This window comes from Malus sylvestris, chromosome 6 (assembly GCF_916048215.2).
Source record: "Malus sylvestris chromosome 6, drMalSylv7.2, whole genome shotgun sequence".
In the NCBI taxonomy this organism is placed as follows: Eukaryota; Viridiplantae; Streptophyta; class Magnoliopsida; order Rosales; family Rosaceae; genus Malus; species Malus sylvestris.
Window position 1 is genome coordinate 2,534,896 of NC_062265.1, and position 24,111 is coordinate 2,559,006.

A 24,111-nucleotide genomic window follows, 5' to 3' on the forward strand; every position below is an offset into this window, starting at 1 on the left:
CCGAATTTCTAAGAATTTTAATAAACTATCTTAAAATTCTAATTACATACACCTTAAATTTAAGAAAAAATCACTTAAAATCCTGATTGAATATGTCTAGATTCATTAAAAAAATTATAATCCTCAAAATCTCAATTAAATACACCCCTTCATCTGCTGTTCTTCGTCCGCTTCTCTCTCCCTTGCTCTATCTGCTTCATCTGCTTCTCTCTCCCTTGCCCTAACTATCTGCTTCTATCTCTCCCTCCATTCATCATGCCGGTCGAGATCGGCGTCCCTCTCAATTGCTTCCCGGAAGCCAGAGCCGTCGAGCACGTTCGAGTCTTGGAACAAGACATCGACGACCGCCAGGTGAGCTCACTTTTCATTGCCCTCACTGCATTTTTCTCCCTTTTTTGTCCAAATTGAAAGAAAACAATTGGGATTTTTCGCTGGGTTTGATTTGAATTCCATTGTAATTTCTATTGGAGAGATTGGGTACAATGTTTTGTTTTGGGTTGAGGTACTTTCGCAATTTCCTAATTTGTTGAGAGGAAGGGCATCCTGGTTTGACGGAGGTTGCTCGATACATTACAGGGCAATTGGAAATGATAAAGTTGATCTTCCATTGATTCATTACTTGGTGTATTCTGTATTTTGATTGCATGTGTTTGTTTGTGCATTGGGATTTCTGACCGATATTGTTATATTTGGGTCTTTTTACACCCGGTGTTGGTTGTATGCTTGTGATAATATGCTTTGTGTGCGGCTAGTCCGGCATTGCACCAAACGTTTCATAATTCTAGTACTGTAGTCTAAGCCAAGCCAATCCATCTTAGTCCCTGAAGTTAATCCAGTCCGAGATAGTCGGTGCAACAAACGCACCCTTAAGCTCTACTTGAACCAGTAAAACCTGCTTGGTGATGTGAGCACAAAATACCTATTAATCAGATAAGCAAACCCAATTTTAACTTGCAAGCGCACAAGACCAATAGTATTATAATAAGAGCAAGTATGAAGTCGTTCCCACGAATATTGAACTTTACATTAATTTGAATCTCAACTCAATTCAAATTCAACAAACTTTTCACACAAATAGGGCCGAAAATTTTACCTAGAATGAACGCGCCAAGGAGATCTCAAAACCCTAAATTACAAGTGGGTGGGAAGAATATTTGAGTGCTTGTAATTGTTTCTCCATATGCTTCTACAGTAAGCAAGGCTTCTATCATTGTCTGTGATTAGTTTACTTTTGTGTTCTCAACCGCATATATATCACTTTGCACTTAATGGTTTGAGGAAATTAAGGCTCAAGACTTACTGACATTTTCATGATTCTTTAAGAAATCCATTGAAATCTTACTAAATTGTCTAACAAATGAGCAAATTGATTCTTAAGTGTTGGAGGAAAGATTAGCAGTTTTAAATTATACTGCAGAAAGGAAGAATACAAGAGAATATATATGGAGGATGAGTTTCGAATGGGGACTGAAATTTACTTAACTTTATTGCTTTCAGTTTTTTATTACAACACTAGGCCATCTTATTGGCTATTTATAATAACATTCGGATCTTTTGATAGCAGCCATCACTCTTGGATTAGTTCCGAGAGACACAACTCTACATTACAGAAAGTGCATTGCGTTTAACACTTACATCATTGACTTGATCCTAGTTGATCTAAGGTTGTTACATATATCCTCCTTAGGTTCCTGAGTAATCCTCTCTAGTTCCTGTTGAAATCTCTCCATGGACGAGAATGGCAAGCACATTGGTACCAATATTCCATCCTCAGTGTTGTTTTTGTGTTGACTGTAGAAGCTAATCAAATCCAAAGCCTTGGCCGGTCCAGCAAATACCGGTTGTCCCCATCCAAAATTGACATCTCCAAAACCTGCACGCGTTGTATCGAAAACTATTAAATAACTTCATGTCGATGAATATTGAGGTCGCCCTCTTAGTACCAAAAGATCTGCCACTGATCTTAAGTATTCTTCATTCATGGTAGCTTTAGCCTTCCTCACCAACTCCAAAGCATATCCCAGTGGATTTTTGCATAGAGGTTCAGCCTTTGAAACTGCAGCGGGAAATGCAAATGCATTGCCATAGTATCCCAAGGGAAGACGTACATTGTGGTGCTTTCCCCGTGCATTGACAACGCATGAAACGCGAACAACCTGTTTTGGATTAATTTTAAGTGCAAGAGTGCGACATTTCCACAAACAAGCTATGATCAAGTCAAACGTGGAGCAAGTGGAAATTAGTTGGGGTGGAATCTGTTTTCGAGGGACTCTCATCTCCTTGGCACCAAAGTAGAAAGATCGTTGAAGCATGTTTGACTGGTTACTGGATGCGTATGAGCCATCAGAATGATCAATCACTTCTTCATATTCATGATGAGCACATGTAATTCTTGGTGGATCTCGAGCGAACTGGAGCTCTCTCTCCCACACTAGTAGAATAGATGGTGCATGTGCGCCTCTTGCCATCTTTGCAACGGCGGTCAGGAACTGGAGAAATCCAGGTGCATCACACATTGTGTGGTTTAGGCGCAATGCAAGTATGAGACCTCCACATGTAAGACAGGTCACCTACATATTGCAAAAGTTAGTTACAAGACTTTTTTCTTGATCATCATATTCTTGCTAGTTAACAATTCTTTAGAGGAAAAGACAAAAGAAACCCATCTAAATTATATGATCTAATTAGGAAACAAAAATTTCATAAAAATTAGAGTCTCTTTGAAATAGTCTTGTGCCTGTTGTAGCTACTTGAAAGTCTTTCAAAACAGGGGAATTTAGACAAAACGCTTATAGAAGATAGAAAAATTTAGACAGAAGACAAAGAAGACGACATGACGACAGGCAAGAAGAAGAACGACATAGGAAAACCTAGACACTAAAGGTGACGTGAGACTGGTGGAAAACCTAGGACCTAATTAGGCAGATACCATGTAGAAATATAATTTCCTCGATTCGGTGTGTAAACATAAGGACTGTCAAAGAAAAATTAGTTTAAAAAAATAATGGAGAGCATCTCATAATCTTTTCTTTCCAAAACCACCTAATGATTTTTTTTTAATCATAGGAACAAAGAGGTGTGGTAGTATTGTAGATAAGTTCAAGTTTGGGTGTGGTGGCAGTATGATAAATTTTCATTTATGAAAAGGGTTGCCAATTTTATGAAAATGTTAAAAATAGTTGCGGTGCCACCAAACTTCAACTTATTTACAATATTGTTAGCGTTTTCTTGTTTATGTCCTTATTTATCATTAAAAATTTCATATGTTGTTGATTGCACTAATTTCTTACAAAAAAACTCCGGCGTATGTAACTCAAAAAACACTACTCCTACCCTTAACTTACTTCAATTTTTTTGTAAAGAATTAATGGCAATGACCAAATATGAATACCAAAAACTAATTAATATGTCATTAATAATTAATTGACTCACCTGAACCAGCAGCAAAGGACAACCAATAATTCCATCAGAGCCTGGGAAATTAAATAAGAACTCCTCTAAGAGTGAAATTTTGTCTCCTAGTTGCTCAAGTGTGACATCAGCAGAAGCCTTGACAAACAAGATACCTTCACCATTGCAATCGACCATGAGTTTTCTGTTAGGCCCTTCCCTAAGCCTGCCAGCTAAAGGATAGTAATACACTAATGCTCTACTTAAGGCTTCCCTAATCACCTTAATGGGATTACGACTTTCATTAAGTGAAGGGCTGTTTTTGTAACACATTATGACTGAAACTTGAAACCTCAAGCTTTCTTTGTCATCAATATCTGAGAGAAACTTTGTTTCTCGAGGCGTTGGCTTTGCCGGAGTTATAAGTTCTGGTTGCATTCGTTTCACCTGAAGTACTGAGGATGGCATCATTTCAGTAACGAGCTTAAGAACCAGCAAAAGATCAAAGGATTTTGAACTTTTTTTTTTGCCGCAGGCATGCTAGTTAAAAGTTGATACGGTCAGTACTTAATGGCGTTATGCAGATGCTCTAGGGTTCCCCAATCTTTCGTCCAAGTTTCTACCCCAGTCGAGATTCTTATCTTTTCCATTAAATATGTGGTTAGAAAGAAACGTGTAAATGATCTTGCAATCAACTTGCTGTGCAAACAAAAAATGTTGTCCCGAGCCATGAGCATGGGACCATTTCCATTTCACACCACAGATTCGTAGATCTACATTGATACTGAATTTCATTTCAACGTCAGAAAATTGAATACAACCAGGGATACGAGGACCGGTGTTTGGTAAAAAAACCTTTGACAGAAATCAAAGGAAAAAGGCCTACATTTTATCTGCCTCACGTTACAGCTGTCACAGTTCTAAAACATCAGATTCGTACATATATATATATTAATACTGAATTTCATTTCAACCTAAAAAAACTGAATACTAACAGGGATATGAGGACAGGTTCGGTAAAATACCTTTGATAGGAATGGAAGGAAAAAGGCCAACGTCGTACGCACCTGCCCCAATGACAGTTGTCACTGTTGTACAACATCGATCAGACGTCTGCTATACTGGAAAATGTTGTTGTTTTATAATGACTGGCATATTAGCACGGAAGAATAAGGTCATCTCCAATCGATCCGATCAGAGGGTCAAAAATAACCCGAAATGACATGAAAACTGTCTTCAACTTAGGGCTAGGCCAAAGAGCTCGTGGGCTCCATCGGGCCAAAAAAGAGGAATTAGGCCAATCGGTTAGCCCAAATGAGCCAACCAGCTAGCCCCGGGCCATACACAGAATGGCTTGCAAGCGGAAGGCGAAGGCCATGACTCAGGAGGTAGCCGCGGCTAATGATGACAGAGAGGAAGCGAGGTTTCTTGGGAAAAAGCTTTTTCCCAACTTCATCAAATTTCAGGCTCTAATTGAAAATTTCGACCTCTGATCAAATCGAAATTCGAAATTTAGGGCTTGGATTGGGGAAATGGCGATGCTTTTGGAGGATATTCTGAAGTCGGTGGAGCTCTGGTTAAAGATGATCAAGAAGCCCCAGCCTTACATGGACCCAAATCTCGACCCCGTTCTGCTAGTTTCGGGCATCGCCAGTTCGGTCTTGAATGTCGTCAATGAAGAGAGTGGTGCATAATTAAACAAAAGCTAATTTGTGGCTTTTCATTCTCGTGTAGGTGCACCTGGATATGTCACTTCTACCTTTTTAAATGGAATGTCATTTGTTGATGGGTGGGAACATAATTTTTTTATATCAAAATGGAGCATGCACCAACTGGTATGAGTCCATTTCTATGGGCCGTGGAATTTGAAACAAAAATGTAATCCTTTTACGGGATGAAGAAAGTTATTTGTTAAAAGAGAGAATGTTTTAAAATTAAAACAAAAAATAACATAAGATGGTAGAAGTATTTGATAGTAAAGCATTTCACAAACATTTATTTCTTCTTTGCATTCCTTTTTTTAGTATTGAGGTTTGTTGCAATTTTACAGCTTATTGAGTGCCCATCAGTCTATGAATTGATGAATTGTTGTTTTTAAATTTAAGTTGTTATAGTTTTTATATTAAAATAATAAATTATGTTTGGCCACTTGGCCCCCTCGATTGGAGATGGTTTTTTGTCACAAGGCTATGTTTGGCCTATGGTCCTTTGGCCCCTCGGTTGGAGATGGTAAGACCATCTCTAACCGAAGGGTCCAGATGGCCGAAAATAGCCAGAAAACGCCCTCCAACTGAGGGTCATGCCAAAGGGCTCGTGGGCCCCACTAGACAAAAAATGGCCAAAAGGCTAACTGGCCGGCCCAAATGAGCCAGCTAGCTGGCCTCGGGCCGGGCTCTATTTTTGAATCCCCAACGGCTAGCTAACATCAGTTACAGTTGGCTTTTGATTTTTTTTTTGGGCCAAATTTTTTTTTAAAAATTCTCATTTTTTCCTATAAATACCTAAACCATTCCTTTCAAATTTTTCACCATTCCTACACCATTTCAATTCTCATATTTTCTTACCTCTTCTAAAAATATTTCTTTCAATTTTTTCAATAATTTTCAAATGGCCTTGTCTGCAATGAAATGTAGGGCTTGGACCTGAAAAGAAGATAAAGCTCTTTGCAGGGCTTATAGATGGGTGTCGAAAGATAGTGTGAGGGTGAGTTCTTAAACAAGTGAAGGTGTTTGGACTTGTGTGTCCAAAAAATACTTAGAGTTCTACGAATGCACCACTCCACCAAATATCCGAAATCACGAGAGTTGTTCTTCAAGATGGAAGAAACATCTTCAGCCAAGTTTGAACAAATGGCACCAAGCACTATTAGCAGTTACGATGAAGTAAGTGTTTTCACAATTTATTTTAAATATTTAATTATATTACATTTAATTTCATAAATTAATTTCTTTAATTTTTGTAATTATATTTTCTAGATACGCCAAGCGGAGGAATTGTATATGGAGGGCAGCTCGAAACCCTTTCAGTTTCACGGTTGTTGGGAAATTTGTAAACGATGGGTGTTATTTGAAGATCTACCTCAACATAGAGTAAGTCATACGCCGTTGTTTGAAACTGCATCCTCAGCTGTAGATATGGATGAAGATGGATCTCCTACCATTCAACAAACAAACGTAGAAAATCTGTCTTCGGGTGAAGGTTCCATACCTAGGGCTATGGGACGAAACAAGGCCCGAAGGTTAAGGAAAAGGGCAACGTAAATGATGATTACGCCGCTCAACAGGAAGTGGCGGCCTCATTGCGATTAATGGCGGAGCAAAATGATATTGCCGCGGAAGAAATGAACCATAGGCATGAAGAATAGGCCAAACAAATAAAAGAAGAGATGGATGATAAGAATATGGAAATGAACACTTCGAATTACACTCCAATGAGTAAGGCCTATTTTGATAGGAAAAAAAAAAGATATTATGACTCGGCGGCAGTTGTTTACCTCTAACTATACTCCTACAATGGCAGATGATGAAGATGATGTTGATTATGGATATTAAATTTAAGTTGTTGTAGTTTCTACATTTAAGTTAATGTTGTTTTTAAATTTAATTTGTAGTTTTTAAATTTAAGTTGTAGTTTTTAAATATAAGTTGTAGTTTTTAAATTTAAGTTGTTGTAGTTTTTAAATTTAAGTTGTTGCAGTTTTTAAATTTAAAAAATAAATTATGTTTGGCCCTATGGCCCATTTGTGTGACAGCCCGTCCCAAACGTATATATTATTTTGTCCTCGAGAGCATGGAATTTACTAGAATAGCCTTGGGCGTTGAATTATTTTGTGTGGTGTTGTGAATTAAGCTTAGGTTTTGGACCAATTAGTTCTATTCCTAATTAATTGGACCTAATTAGAACTAAAAAGCCTAAGGTGTTGGTTGATTGGCTGCAAATTGGACCACACACACACCAAACAATTCCGTTAATTCTCTTTCTCTCTCCCCCTTCTCGGATTTTCTTCCATTTCCATACAACCGTACGGTCATTTCCTAAACCAGTTTTTCCTTGCACAGATCGAGGCTGTGAAGTTGGTTTTTGTGTTCCTTGCGAGGCTAGGAGCTCATCCATACCCTTGGTGGGACGTGAAGACGTCAGGAACTCAAGAACCAAGAAGCTCCGAGGAGCTACACTGTTCACTCGACGTGATCGTAAGTGCTTCTTAAAGTTTTGAGCTCTTTGGAGGTCTTAAATCGTCTTCATGAAGCTTTTAGAAGAATTTTAGAGGGTTTTGAACGTCGAGAAGCTTGGGTTTGGCGAGTTGCAGGAGTGACCGGAATATCAAAGGATTTTCCGGTGACTTCCCGTTGGTTGTAGGACTCTTAAGTGGTAAGAACTTGTTCCTTTCGTCCTAAGCTTCATTTTGGTTTAAGTTTCATGGATTTTGGTGGAAAAATGAATAAGATATGAAGATTTAAAATTTTCCAGAAACGTGTGGAGAACGTTCGAGTGGTCAGGCATTTTCCTAACGTATTCCCTGATGATTTACCTGGATTGTCGCTAGACCAAGACGTGGAGTTCACCATTGATTTACTTCCAGGTATAGATCCTATATCTTTAACTCTTTATCAAATGGCTCATACTGAATTGAGGGAGTTGAAGATTCAGTTGCAGGAATTAGTTGATAAAGGTTTCATTCAGCCTAGTACTTCACCCTGGGGAGCTCCAATTTTATTTGTGAAGAAGAAAGATGGGACTTTAAGGCTATGTATTGATTATAGACAATTGAATCGGGTAATGATTAAAAACCGTTATCCATTGCCGTGTATAGATGATTTATTTGATCAGCTTCGAGGCGCTTGTATGTTTTCTAAGATTGATTTAAGGTCTAGTTATTATCAATTGAAGATTACAAGTGAGGATGTCCCTAAGACAGCTTTTAGGACTCGATATGGTCATTATGAGTTTCTTGTCATGCCATTCAGGTTGACTAATGCACCTGCAGCTTTTATGGATCTGATGAATCGAGTATTTCATCAATATCTAAACAGGTTTGTCATTGTTTTCATTGATGATATTCTGAAATCAGAGCATGTTCGGCATCTCACTTTGGTGTTGAAGAAATTGAGGGAACACCAGTTGTATGCTAAGTTTAGCAAGTGCCAATTTTGGCTAGATCAAGTGGCATTTTTGGGACATGTTATATCAGCTCAGGGTATTCTGGTGGATCCTCAAAAGGTAGTAGCTATTGAGAATTGGGAGCAACCACGAACCGTCACTAAGGTATAGAGTTTTCTTGGTTTAGTAGGTTATTATCAACGGTTTGTTAAAGATTTTTCAGTTATTGCATTACCACTGATGCGATTAACCAAGAAGGATGTTAAGTTTGAGTAGGATGATAACTGTGAGCAGAGTTTTCAGCAGTTGAAATATTGTCTCACTCATGCACCTGTTTTGACGCTTCCTGGTGATAGTGCTAATTTTGAGATCTACAGTGATGCTTCCTTGAATGGTATAGGATGTGTGTTGATGCAGCATGGTAGGTTCATCGCTTATGCTTCGCGTCAGTTGAAGCCTCATGAGATGAATTATCCTACTCATGATCTGGAGTTAGCAGCTATCGTCTTTGCTTTGAAGATTTGGAGACATTATCTTTATGGTGAAAAATGTCAGATTTTTACGGATCATAAGAGTCTTCAGTATCTTTTCACTCAGGGGGATCTTAATCTTTGACAACAAAGATGGATTGAGTTGCTCAGTGATTATGATTGCACGATTGATTATCACCCTGGTCGTGCAAATGTGGTGGCAGATGCACTTAGTAGGAAGCCTCAAGCGAGAATTAATGCTTTGTACACTTGTCATGTTCCTTTTCTTGCAGATTTGAAGTCCGCTGGAGTGAAGTTAGGGGTGGAAGAAAAAGAGGAAGCTTTACTTGCTAATTTTCAAGTTAGGCCAATTTTAATTGATCGAGTGCTCGAGGCTTAAATGAATGATGAGGAAACCCAGGAATTAATTCAAGAAAGAAATGATGAGAAAAAGAAAGATCTCAGAATTCGGGAGACTGATGGTATGCTTATGCAGGAAGGAAGAATGTATGTGCCAAATAATGCAGAGTTAAAGAAAGAAATTTTGATGAAGCGCATGTATCGGCATATGCAATGCATCCTGGAGGTACTAAAATGTATCATACTATTAAACCATTTTATTATTGGCCGGGTATGAAAAGGGAAATTGCTGAGTATGTGAGTAGGTGTGTCATTTGTCAGCAGGTCAAAGCTGAGAGGAAAAAGCCATTTGGAATGATGCAGCCACTTCCCGTTCCACAATTGAAGCGGGAAGATATTACTATGGATTTTGCATACAAGCTTCCTCGTACACAAAATGGTTATGACGACATTTGGGTAATAGTGAATCGACTTACTAAGTCAGCGCATTTTATTCCCGTAAGGGAGAAATATTCTTTAAGCCAATTAGCTGAATTATTCATATCAAAGATTGTTAAGTACCATAGAGTTCCGGTTAGTATTATCTCGCATCGGGATCCTAGATTCACTTCTAAGTTCTGGGTAGCATTTCAGGAGGCTCTTGGTTCGAGGTTACTTTATAGTACAGCATATCATCCTCAGACAGACAGGCAGTCTGAGAGGACTATTCAGACATTAGAGGATATGCTGAGATCTTCGGTATTGCAGTTCGGTGACGCCTGGCATCAACGGTTAAAATTGATGGAGTTTGCATATAACAATAGCTACCATTCGAGTATTGGTATGTCACCATTTGAGGCACTTTATGGCAAGTCTTGTCGTACACCTTTGTGTTGGTCAAAGGTTGGTGAAAGAGTTTTAGTGGGCCCTGAGATTGTAGAGGAGACTACTCAGAATATTCATGTAATTAAATCTAACCTGAAAACGGTCCAGGATTGACAAAAGAGTCTAGTAGACAGGCATGTCATTGATCGAGTGTATAAAGTTGGTGATTGGGTGTTTTTGAAGCTATCACCGTGGAAAAGTGTAGTACAGTTCTGGAAAAAGAGTAAGCTAAGTCCTAGGTACATCGGACCCTATCAGATCACTGAGTGAGTCGGTGAAGTTGCTTACAGGCTTGAGTTGTCTTCAGAGTTTTCTAAAGTGCACTATATATTCCATGTCTCTATGCTTCATCATTATATCTCTGATCCATCACATGTGATACCTCATCAACCATTGGAAATTAATTCAGATTTGACTTATGAGGAAGAGCCAGTGACAATTTTGGATTGGAAAGATAAGGTTTTAAGGAATAAGACTGTGCGCTTGGTGAAAGTTTTGGGGAGAAATCACTCGGTGGAGGAAGCCACCTGGGAGACGGAGGAGCGCATGAAGAAAATGTATCCACGCTTATTTTATGATTATTAGTGGTTTGTATTAGTGTATGAAATTTTAAGGAAGAAATTTTATTAAGGGGGTAGGTTGTGACAACCCGTCCTGAAATATATATTATTTTGTCATCGAGAGCATGCAATTTACTAGAATATACTGGGACGTTGAATTATTTTGTGTGGTGTTGTGAATTAAGCTTAGGTTTTGGACCAATTAGTTTTATTCCTAATTAATTGGACCTAATTAGAACTAAATGGCCTAAGGTGTTGGTTGATTGGCTACAAACTGGACCACACACACACCAACCAATCCCGTTGACTCTCTCTCTCTCTCTCTCTCCTCCCTCTCGGATTTTCTTCCATTTCCGTACAACCGTACGGTCATTTGCTAAACTAGTTTTTCCTTGCACAGATCGAGGCTGTGAAGTTGGTTTTTGTGTTCCTTACGAGTCCAGGAGCTCATCCATACCCTTGGTGGGATGTGAGGACGTCGGGAACTCAAGAACCAAGAAGCTCCGAGGAGGTACACTGTTCACTCGACGTGATCGATAGTGTTTCTTAAAGTTTTGAGCTTTTTGGAGGTCTTAAATCGTCTTCACGAAGCTTTTAGAAGAATTGTGGAGGGTTTTGAACGTCGGGAAGCTTGGGTTTGGCGAGTTGCAGGAGTGACTAGAATATCGAAGGATTTTTCAACGACTTCCCATTGGTTGTAGGACTCTTAAGTGGTAAGAACTTGTTCCTTTCGTCCTAAGCTTCATTTTGGTTTAAGTTTCATGGATTTTGGTGGAAAAATGAATGAGATATAAAGATTTTAAAATTTTCCAGAAACCGGCGATCGCAGCGGCGCCAACGCCTGACTCCGGCGAACCAAGGTTGAAGGAGGAGAATATTCCATCAACTTTGACGAAATATTCTAATGGCGTCAGGTATCTTTAACGGCATATTCTATATTTTAACGGAATATTCCCTAATGTCGATAGGGAATCCGTCAGTGTGCCAGGCATGTGCCTGAGCATGGGTCGTGGGTCTGGCCGTGCCTTGGCTGGCGCGTGAGTGGTCGGAAAATTTTTCTAAAAATATTAGGTTGTTCCTGAGGTTGAGTAGGTCACGGTGGTATATTCATATACCCCAATTGAGCAATGTATGAGTAGTTATTACCTAGTTTTGTTTATGTTCTTAAAAATAACGTTTAAATAGTTAGGTGAGACCTATCCTGAGGACGAGCGTAGTCAAGCAAGGCTCGGGGGTTACGACCCTTCCACATATCAATGAGTGGGCTTTTAGTTTTCAATATATATATATATATATACACACACACTTGGTATTTTTCCCATAAAACTTAATTAAATGGTTTGATATTTTTGAAATGCCATGTCAAATGTTCTTTATGTTTAATAGTGCACTGGTATGGTTTATTGTTGCTCGATGCTGTGGACACGCAGGTAAGCTTTAGGTGAGTATATTGATGGTAGTGATGGTAGTGAATATATTAGTGTTGAGATGCATTTCGAGTTATTTATCCTGCACCTCGATGTTAATGCTTCGCTCGAGGACAGGGCCTAGCCTTCACCTGATTGTTCACCTCCCGCACCACACACTCACCTTAGATCCAAGGTAGGTGCCAGCCTATTGTACAGACCACACTGGGTGGTTCCGACTCGTAGGTGACTTGCGATACTTCGCACAACCTTCATGTGACCGTAGCACTTGAGAGTATTTATTTACACCTACCCTGTCGTACAGACCACATTAGGTGGTTCCGACTCGTGTGCAAAATTTGATTGATGAGTTATGGACCCAGCCGTACAGGTCACTTTAGGTGACTCCAGCTGACATACTATTTCTTATTGATTTATTGCACCTGGATTACTTATTTCTTGCTGAGATTTGACATGGTATTTTCGGTGGATTGCTATTTTGAATATGCTTTGAGATATAATTGTATATGCTATTTTCTGAGAATTATACAGGTTTTATGGCGAAAGGTTACAACTTTTGATAGTGAAATGGTTTTGAAAAGCTTTGGTTTTGCCCACTCACACTTTTTGTTTTGCGCCCCTCCAAGTTTTAGGTAGGAGTGCTCCTTGTTGGCTCACGAGGAACTCACGGCAGCTCTGACAGATTATCACTAATGTAGGACCATATTTGATATTTTATAATTAGTATTCGTCCTACTGGACTGCACTTAGGCTACTTATGCTCTGATCATCGCACTTTCACCGTATCCCATCTAGTATTTTAGTCAATTAGTTTTTATTTATTTGCTTTTCTTATATCATTGTTGCTTCCGCACTATGCACATGGCTATGTCACCCTCACGTGACGGCCAGCATGCCTCGATCTAGGTCAGGGTGTGTCACTTTGGCCCTCGGTTGGAGACGATTTTTTGTAACAGGGCTAAAACAAGCCCTATGGCCCTTTGGCCCTCAGTGCCATCTCCAACCAAACAAGGGCCAGATGGCTCGTTTTAGTCCTCTGGCCCTCCAATATATTAATAATTTAATGAACAGTACATTGTCATATTTGCCTCTATCTCCAACCGAGGGCAATAAGGCTCGTTTTAGCCCTGTGACAAAAAACGGTCTCCAACCGAGGGCTAAAGAGCCATAGGGCCAAACATAATTTATTATTTAAATTTAAAAACTACAACAACTTAAATTTAAAAATGGTGAAAATTATGTGAAAAATGGTGTAGGAATGACTTAGGTATTTATAGGAAAAAAAAGGGAATTTAAAAAAAAAAAAAGAATTGGCTAAAAAAAAGGACAATATTGTCAGATATATCCGACACTAAAGAGGACAATACTATTGGCTATATCCGACAAAAAATGTATTAATAATGAAAAATCTTGCCTAACCCGAGGTTGGCTAGATTGGGCTAGCCGGTTGGCCCCTTGGCCTTTTTTTGTCCTGTGGGGCCCACAAGCCCTTTGGCCTAGCTCTCGGTTGGAGATGGTTTAAGAAATATGGCCCTGCACTATTCATTAAAATATTAATTTCTTGGAGGGCCAGAGGTTGAAGATGACCTAAGGGATCCTCTCCGGATCCCTTCCACCAAATTCACCAAGTCTACCAATCTAGGCCCTTGAAATTTGATCCAACGGCTAAAAACAAGGGGCCCCATTTAAAAGTTATAATAACTTTAGCCGTTGGATCAAAATTTAAGGATCCGGATTGGTGGACTTGGTGGATTTGGTGGAAGAAATCCGGAGAAAATCCATTTCCTTGTTTCACATTATTATTAATTTTGACTGATCTGGTATGTTGACTAATCGTTTATCTCATGATAAAAGTTTGTTATGATGAAGAAAGCCGAGCTCCCTAAAATTAATCGACAATATAAGGAGCAGCTTAATCACTTATAAGCAGATGCAATGTCCTCTTTTTTCGATGTGGAATTCATACTGTAAAACCCCACCCTCGTTTTATTTTTAAAAAATGGTTTTTGGGTCTTAATTGGTGAGCCCAAGGGGCCCACCCTCTGATTTGTCCCCCGGTTCCCTTCCCTTTTTTCTTTCTTTTTCTGATTTTTATATCATCTCTCATCTCTCTCATCTCTCTCTTCTCCCTCACTCTCCCTTATCTCTCCCTTTCAACTCTCTGTAACTTTCTCCTTCCCTCTTACGCAAACTCACACACACACACAGGCAGCCATCGCCACATTCACACCATCACCATCAACTCGGAGCCTCCCTTTTCTCCCTTACCTCTCCGAGCTCACTCTCTCTCTCTTTTTGGCACTTTGCACAGTCATGGTGCATGTGATTTCCGACGAGGTAAGTCGTAAACATCCTTCCACCTTTCTCCCTAGTAGTCTTAAAGGCGTAGTGGTTGCTAAAAAGTTGTTTTTGGAAAAAGGTTTGAACGTGAAAACAGCTCAAGAAGTTTCTCCCATATTTTTCGGCGAGAACCCAACCTTTGCATACGTTTTTTCGGCCAACTCCAACCACCTCTCAATCTCCCAATGTTATAAACCTCTTCCTTATTGTCTAGGCTTCATTTTGGTGTATTACATCGCATGTTTTGGTTAAGTTTCGAGCTCCATCGGAGCTCGAGGGATTTCCCGCCGAATTCTAACCTTCTCTTTCAAATGGGTCTGGCGACCCACAATTAGAACTCAGGTCAGGCTTTCAAGCCCCAAAGCCCCTTCGAACCAGGCCCTTGGGCTGTGCCAAAACCTAGGGCCTTAGGCCCATTGTTTGAAAACCCAAAACCCTTTTCTTTATTTATTTATTTGTTTATTTCCTTTTAAAACCCAAAGGAATTGGACCGGGCCTCAAGCCCAATACCCAAATCCCTTTAAACCCTAAACCCTAACTGGCCCAACCCATTACCCATAAAAGCCTAACCCAAAACCCTTTTGGAAATTTAGGCTTTTGGGCCGATGAGCCTTTCAACCCAAACCCACCAGCCCAGATCTGGCTTAAACTTTCCAAGAATATTCCTGGAACATTTGGAGGAATATTCCCCCTGTTGACTCTTAAGAAATTTAATCGGGACCCTTCTTAGGGTAATTCGACGTCTTGGATCCATTTATAACATCCGTTTTCTCAAATTCAATCGTTTGAGTATAGTTTTTGGTAATCGCACTCTTTATATGCTTAGGTGCAATTTCTAGCGACGAATTCTGTTATTCCTATTTTGTACAGTTGTGCATCAACGATGTAAGGTGAGTGGACCCCTTCAAAAATGCATGTTTTAATGGTAGAAATGCATACATGAAAAGCATGATTTAATGATTATGTTTTATGAAACATTTTATGAGATAACATGCTTATTGAGGCTAGTTTGAATTACTACTATTTTTCCTATAACCCGTGTTCTTTATAGAATATCCAATGGATGGCGATATAATATTTAGAACATGTTTCGAACACCTCTTTATAGTATAGATGATGGATGACTTTATACTATGAAGTTACTTTTCAAATATATGTATGTTCAATGGTTTTGTACTTACCTATTGGTCCCTATTCCGCTATGGGGCGAGGGATAGATTCCGTCACGGGCGACGTTAAGACGTTGGCATAAGGCCTAAAGAAATAATGTCTAGCTACAGGCTGAGAGACAAGGGAAGCTGGCTCGGGGCCTGAAGGTGATTTTCCTCTGGTAATTGGCACAAGGACGGGGAGCTGGCACGAGGCCTGAAGTGAAATTAGACGTTCACTAGCGATTACTATATATACGAGATATGTTTTGAGACATTGCACGGCATGCTAGGTTTAGGAAAACCGATTTTATTTATCATGCTATATGTGTTTTCATAAAACCTGGGGGTTAGAATGTTGATAACAGTTTTATTATATCTATATCAACTTGGTCCACTCATGTTTGTTTTGCACCCCCTTCAGGTCTTAGAATCGAGGCATATAATCCCGGCGTCAAGGCACTTCCGCATCGGCATCTTCGAGTCTTCTCGGTGTAGGACCCATTCTTTTATTCATTCAATTTTATATTATTTCTTTTAGCGTTCTAGTTAGTTGTATGCTCTGAACACGTTCCTCATTTGCACATTAATTATATTTAAATTTCTTTTATCTTATTCATATTTTAGTTATCATGCATTCAATAAATGGCTTTCGTCACCCTCGAGTGTCGGCCAGCACGTACCTATCCTGGTGTTCGGGGAATATCGGGATCGGGACGTGTCAGATTAGTATCAGTGCGTGGTTTGCTCAGAGCATACTTAGGACCTTCTGTTACTATATTAGTGTGTCAATCATGATTTCGTTTAGATGTCACGACTACTGAATTTGGTGCCATTCAACGCAATTATGCAAACCTTTCGCTATTTGAATTGTCACCTTCTGGTTGAAATACAAGAATTCGTGTCGGGATTGTGCCTCAACAGTGATGAAGTGGATTGTTGGATGACTTTCAATATCAGATCGATAGTCTGTCACATGTGTTCCCTAGGAATTACGGGCGAAGTCGGATCTACTTAGGAGTTTTAGGAAGCGAAAAAATTGTAACGGTATGAGTTAGTTAAGACCAACTAGAAATCTGAAACGGTGATATCACTCTGCAACATGCATTCCCTAGGAATGGGGGGCGGAGTCATATCTTAGTGACAACTACTCGACCATTCGAAGTGCATGGGGAACCCGAGTAAGCGCCAATTGTTACGAAGTTTAGTATGTGGTAGTTGATGGGAGCAAATCAATGTTATCGGACTCATTACCACTGAAGAAATTCGTGTGGATCATTAGAACAATTCCCAGAGATTGTTCTGTCAATAACCTTCTTGCTTACTCCAATAGCAAAGTCTAGTCCCTAACCTTTGATCGTCAGCTTGACACCAAATCTCTTGAGCGTTGACTTTGTCTAGAAATTATACTTTTCTTGGGAAACTTCTCAATAGCAAACATTATTCTCACCAATTTCCCAAAAGAAGTTACGATCTTGTTGTTGTTGTAGTTAGACTTGGATAATGAAGATCCAGTCTTGGTTGGATAAACAAACTCCTTGAACTTTACCTGGGTTTGGTACTTGGCAGTAAACCCTAGCTTCTTGTCCACGTATTTTTTCGGTAGAAATGAACTTAGCCTCTTGCTTGTAGCCCAACTAACCAGTGTTTTTGTCCACTAGTTGTTCAGCCTTGTAATTTTCAGTGTGATGGCTTGAGACTCCACCATATTCATCATTGTATGAAGATCTAGCTTTGCTCTGAACTTCTCTGGACTCATTGAGCTTTGGTTTGCTCAAGGGCATCACTTTAAGGTAGTCAATCGTGTCACTGCATGCATATGCAAACTGCTTTGTATCTTTCTTCTTCGTCATTCTGTTGATTCAAAGGTTCTATGTTTAATTTTTGAACTTTAAAATAGCTCTCACAAAGTATTGTGAATTACGAAATGCCTTTGGCCGCATCAAATCTTATTAGCTATTCTTAACTATTCTTTGAGCTCAGACCTATTTCCTTTTTTGCTAAGAAACCAGTCAACCTTACTGTGATGATTAACTAAATAATCATACCCAGTGACTTATATTTCTTCATCTTCACCTTCCTTCACTTGTTCGTTTCTTAAGGTAAATCTGGATCTTATCGAAACATTACACGAAGGGTGTAAAGAAAAGAAAAAAAAACGTTTGTTCTCGACATGGTTTCTGGTTCAAATCCCAATATCTTGTACTCTAGATTTTAATGGACTTGTTTTGACTCTCAAATTCTTGAGTGTTCTTTCAGCCTTCTCGACATGGTTTCTCGCTCAATCAGTAAGGAATTCACGATCGATCGATTCGGCGGAAGTCTGTGCCCAATTCTTATCGTTTCGGATAAGAACGTTAGGAGCATAACCTCTTCACAAGCTTACCAGACTTACCAGAAAGAGATCTACATGGGTGTGAGGTTTGAGCCTCCTTTTGGTAAGAGTTGGATGAAGATTGTAATGAAAAAGGTCAACAGATTGTGTCACCATCTTGCTGCAATTCATAAACATCATATCGTACTCTAGTAGTTCTTTACCAACGATATGTAAATAAGTTCATTTGCCCAAATATTTTAAGGGTATCTTTCACTTAGCCCTAACACACCTTTGATAGGCATATACTGAGATTAATTATTGGTTTGGTATTGAGGTGCTTTTATAAAAAGTGGGTATCAAAAAAAGTTGAGCTCAAAAAAGTGTTTGGTAAACACTTAAAAACAGCTTATTTTCACAGTGTTGGGTGAAAAAAAGTTGATGAAGCAGCAAAAATGAACTTATTCTCACAGCACAGCAGAATCAGTTTTTTTTTCAAAGCACAGCAATACCAAACCAGCCCTAAATTCCATCTTGAGTTCCGAGTCTGGTATCTGAACGAACTATCTAGACCTTGGAGGACGCGTTGTGTTCACTCGTATTCTGGCTTTAGCACATTTAGAAGTTGCACTTCTCTCGAAATGTGTGTACTCTCATGAGGTTTTTAGGTTGATCACTTGAAAGTCCTTCTTTCCACCAACTTTGGCCTTGTTTGGCTAGAAATCTGCAACTAAGCAAAAATGGATAGGTGGATTTAGCCCTTCAACAACTCCCAAGAGATTCTACTTGTTGAGGAAGGTGACTTCTCGTTTTCTGCTTGCTTGATTCGAGCTTTTGAGTTTACTATTAACATGGTAACCACTTCTCTTGAATCCCAAGATACCGTTTTCAAATGGGTTCTTTGTTGGCGAAACACTGGTGTAGTTGGTCACATTTGGAAGAACTAAGGAAGATGATGTGCTTGGTGTTGGATGGAATTATTACGTCGACGATTTTATTTGATTCGGGTTGAAGATGGCACTTTTTGTGACACGGTACGAGAACTTCTACATGCAATGTTGGTTGACAGAAGGGCTTTGTGAACTTGTATTCAGAGGATCGAATTTACAACGTGTGAAATTGTGCACTCTCAGGAAATCACTGCTTCCTTATCAAGACAACAAATGTGTGATCGATATCACGGGTGGCCGACTGTTGTATTGATAACTTATTTGTTGGGTTCATTAAGCAAGTGGGCAGGAAGTCCCGTCTACGACAATTGTTACAGATTCGCTATTGTTGGGGCTCGACCCAAAGACACACCTTTCTCAGAGTACGTGACATTACGTATGTTTGGGCAAGACCCACCTTCATTTGCAGTTTTGGTTTCAGAACTAGTATTTTAAATTACCTTATTATAGTTTTATATTTGTATTTTCGAAGTTACAAATGTTTTGGGGGAAGTATTTCTGTTTTCAGTTTTAATCTCAGTACGAGTTTTTAACCTCTACGTTATTTCATCTCTATTTTAACGTTATCGTATTTTACGTTCTTACTTTTGACCTTAAGCTATTTTATGTTTTCGACTTTATATCTTTATTAAGTATGTTTGGCTACTTTTTACGTATGTGGGAACAAAGTAGGATTTTGAGGCATGAAAGAGGATTTGGCAAACAGATCGCGACGGTGTGGCATTTTTCCTTTTGTGCAACCGCTCTGACCTGATCTCTTTGTTACGTATATGTATATTTTTCTTCTTCCTATTTTTGAGTTTTTCAGTGTAGTATGTTATTTTAAATTTCGAGGACGAAATTCTTTTAAGGGGGTAGATTGTAAAACCCCACCCCCGTTTTATTTTTTAAAAAATGGTTTTTGGGTCTTAATTGGTGAGCCCAAGGGGCCCACCCCCTAATTTGTCCCCTGGTTCCCTTCCCCTTTTCTTTCTTTTTCTGATTTTTATATCATCTCTCATATCTCTTTTCTCCCTCACTTTCCCTTATCTCTCCCTCTCGACTCTCTGCAACTCTCTCCTTCCTTCTTCCCTGAACTCACACACACACATACATACATACATACATACACGCAGGCAGCCATCGCCACGTTCACACCATCACCATCAACTTGGACCCTCCCTTCTTTCCCTCACCTCTCTGAGCTCACTCTCTCTCTTCCTAGCACTGTGCACAATCATGGTGCACGTGATTTCCAACAAGGTAAGTCGAAAACATCCTTCCACCTTTCTCCCTAGTAGTCTAGAAGGCGTAGTGGTTGCTAAAGATTGGTTTTTGGTGAAGGTTTGGATGTGAAAATAGCTCAGGAAGTTTCTCCCATATTTTCAGGTGAAAACCCGACCTTTGCAGACATTTTTCCTGCCAACTCCGGCCACCTCTCGATCTCCCAATGGTATAAACCTCTTCCTTATCGTCTTGGCTTCATTTTCGTGTACTAAATCGCATGTTTTGGTTATGTTTCAAGCTCTATCAGAGATCGAGGGATTTCCGGTCGAATTCAAGCCTTCTCTTTCAAATGGGTCCGGCGACCCACAATTGGAACTCGGGCCAGGATTTCAAGCCCTAAAGCCCTTTCGAACCAGGCCCTTGGGCTATGCCAAAACCTAGGGCCTTAGGCCCATTGTTTGAAAACCCAACCTTTTTCTTTATTTATTTATTTGTCTATTTCCTTTTAAAACCCAAAGGAATTGGACCGGGCCTCAAGCCCAATACCCAAATCCCTTTAAACCCTAAACCCAAACCGGCCCAACCCATTACCATTTAAAGCCTAACCCAAAACCCTTTTGGAAATTTAGGCCTTTGGGCCGAGGAGCCTTTCAGCCTAAACCCACCAGCCTAGATCCGGCTGGAACCTTCCAAGAATATTCCTCAAATATTCTCTCGAATATTCCCTTGTTGACTTTTACGAAATTTAACCGGGACCCTTCTTAGGGTAATTCGACTTCCTGGATCCGTTTATGACGTCTGTTTTCTCAAATTCAATCGTTTAAGTATAGTTTTGGTAATCGTACTCTTTATGTGCTTAGGTGCAATTTCTAGCAGTAATTTCCGTTATTCCTATTTTGTACGGCTGTGCACCAACGGTGTAAGGTGAGTGGACCCCTTCAAAAATGCATGTTTTAATGGTAGAAATGCATACATGAAAAGCATGATTTAATGATTATGTTTTATGAAACGTTTTATGGGATAACGTACTTATTGAGGCTAGTTTGAATTATTATTATTTTTCATATAACCCGTGTTCTTTATAGGATATTTGATGGATGACGATATAATATTTAGAACATGTTTCGAACACCTCTTTATAGTATAGATGATGGATGACTTTATACTATGAAGTTGCTTTTCAAATATATGTATGTTCAATGGTTTTGTACTTACTTAGTGGTCCCTATTCCGCTACGAGGTGAGGGATAGATTCCGTCACGGGCGAGGTTACAATGTTGGCATAAGGCCTGAAGAAATAATGTCTAGTTACGGGCTGAGAAACACAGGAAGCTGGCACGGGGCCTGATGGTGATTTTCCTCTGGCAATTGGCACAGGGACGGGGAGCTGGCACAGGGCCTGGAGTGAGACTGGACATTCACTAGTGATTACTATATATACGAGATATGTTTTGAGACATTGCACGACATGCTAGGATTGGGAAAACCTATTTTTATTTATCATGCTATATGTGTTTTCATAAAACCTGGGGGTTAGTATGTTGATAACTGTTTTATTATATCTATATCAACTTGGTACACTCATGTTTGTTTTGCGCCCCCTTCAGGACTTAGAATCGAGGCATACAATCCCAACGTCAAGGCACTTCCACATCGGCATCTTCGAGTCCTCTCAGTGTAGGACCCATTCTTTTATTCATTCAATTTTATATTATTTCTTTTAGCGTTCTAGTTAGTTGTATGCTCTGAACACGTTCCTCATTTGCACATTAATTATATTTAAATTTCTTTTATCTTATTCATATTTTAGTTCTCATGCATTTAATAAATGGCTTTCGTCACCCTTGGGTGTCGGCCAGCATGTGCCTATCCTGGTGTTCGGGGAAAATCGGGATCGGGACGTGTCATATACTCCTAATACGTACCTTCATGTGTGGCGCATTTTAAGCTTAGCACGTGAACAGCACAGACCAGGTGGCGTGGATCACGTGCATGTGTTAGACTCAACACATGAGACAATCTGCTCTGATACCATGACGAAAGTTGAGGTTCCATCGCTGCTTAGTACTACGGTCTAGTGGTATTTCTTTTCACTTGTAAGTTAGAAGTCCTAGGTTAAATTCTTGCCAAGGGCGAATTTGATACATATTATTACTAGCCTATTGTGAAGAAGCTCATCTCCTTCCCCTTAGTGTAGATAATGTCATTTGTTCAAAAAAAAAAAAAAGTAGTTGAGGTTCCATCATAAAACTAATTGACAATATGAGAAGTGGTTCAATTACTTATAAGCATGTGCAAAGTCGTTCTTTTACCTAATATGAGATTCATACTCTCAATATGTCACTATTAAACAAATATGTACAAAAACAAAATAGAACAAATTATTCGATCACTTGACAAAATAGAACTCACTGAAGACAATATTACGTTTGTTAAAAATGAAATGGAGCTTCTGATTACACCCAACTTTTATCTCTTCTCACCCAACAGACTCCTTTTACTCTACAAGATTTTAAAAACTTAACATCTTCTCTCCGCACTCACCAAATCTTCCAAAATTACCCCTTCCTAATCCTTCTCTATCTTACACGATATATCTTCTCATCCAACAACACCCCTTCCTAATCCTTCTCTATCTTTCTTTTTTTTTTTTTCTTTTTTTTTTCTTTTTTTTTTGTCATAAGGTAAATTGTTATTACCTACCAACATAACTTACACGACTAGAGGCCCAAACACACAAAAAGTACAAAACAACAAATGAGCCTCCAAAATAACAACAAAAGAAAAGTAGAGTCCAATGCAGAAAAACACGCGAGAAAACCAGCCAAGCTCTGAAACAGAAAAAAGAAAATTTCATCATCCTCGAGCAACGTCCACACAACTTCAAATTGCAACCACCAAGAGAATGAATGGAAAGAAAAGAAACAAAGTTCATCGTCCTCGAGCAACCTCCCCACAATCCTTCTATATCTTACACGATAGATCTTCTCATCCAACAATCTCCCCTTCAATATGAGGCTGCCTAACCCACTTTCCTCCATCAATATTCGGTTCTTCATCAAGCTATGCACACTCTTTTGAGAATTCAACTTAATTATAAGGAATATGAAACCAGCAGCTCTTTACAACTACTTGTGAATTATGTCTTTATTTGCGTTCATTTAAGTTGATGGCTAGCCATCAAATTGTTCTTCCCCATCAATTTTTAGAAGAAATCAAACCAAACTAGACTCAAGTGTTCATATATTCATTGGAGTTGAATATAACAATACATAAAATTCCATCACTAAGAAGCCAAATTGTATCAAGACTTTGTAACAACAGCACAAAGGTCAGGAGTCGATTTGGAGGAGAAGATCGCGAGTGGGTTCGGCTAGCACTGGTTAACCGAACCCCCGATTCCATGTTCATGGCTATCGGCTAATCCTCAACTCTTATGTTAGGTGCTTAACTTCCGAACATTGAACTTTTTGTCAAATTTTGATTTCGGCATGTTCAAATACATGATTCAATCTAGTTGTATTTTAGGCTAAATAGCAAAAATGGTCCCTGAGATTTGCATAACTCATCACTTTTCCCTAACATTTCAAATCAATAAAAGTGGTCCCTGAGATTGTCCACCATCCATCATTTTGGTCCTTCCGTTAAAAACTCCGTTAAGTGTCCCGGAGCTCTTGGACGGAAGTTTGGGCAATTTTCAAAGCTTTGTAACTCCATCGTTTCTTAACCAAATTCGACCCATAATATATCAAAATGAAGATAGGGAAGTGTAGAATAAGATTATACCTATTTGGAAGCCCCGTGGTTGCCATAGATGGCCGGAAAACAGCCTCAAAGTTGATAGGTCCAAGGAAAACTGGAAAACTCGCCGAAAACTGGGTAAATTTTAAACGTTCATAACTTCTTCAATACTCAACAAAATCGAGTGATTCAAAAACGAAAATCATACTTCTAGACAAGACGAAAAGAATGGTACCTTTTT

General features: G+C 39.3%; 1 protein-coding gene and 1 pseudogene across 8 annotated transcripts in view; one reads left to right on the forward strand and one right to left on the reverse strand.

Annotated features, from left to right (window-relative positions):
* LOC126627109 (uncharacterized) overlaps nucleotides 1–24,111 on the forward strand; it is a 26,778-nt gene continuing 2,667 nt past the window's right edge. Inside the window, exons 1-3 of one of the 8 annotated variants that reach the window (XR_007624887.1) lie at nucleotides 107–351; nucleotides 6,024–6,272; nucleotides 6,366–7,138. Coding sequence is in view for 1 of the 8 variants with exons in the window: in XM_050296539.1 (XP_050152496.1) it covers nucleotides 256–351; nucleotides 4,388–4,612 (321 nt within the window). In the remaining 7 variants the exon portion in view is untranslated. The other 7 variants (XR_007624889.1, XR_007624886.1, XR_007624885.1 and 4 more) reach the window with 7 other exon arrangements.
* LOC126627100 (alcohol acyl transferase 1 allele GSa-like) lies at nucleotides 1,455–3,861 on the reverse strand (annotated as a pseudogene).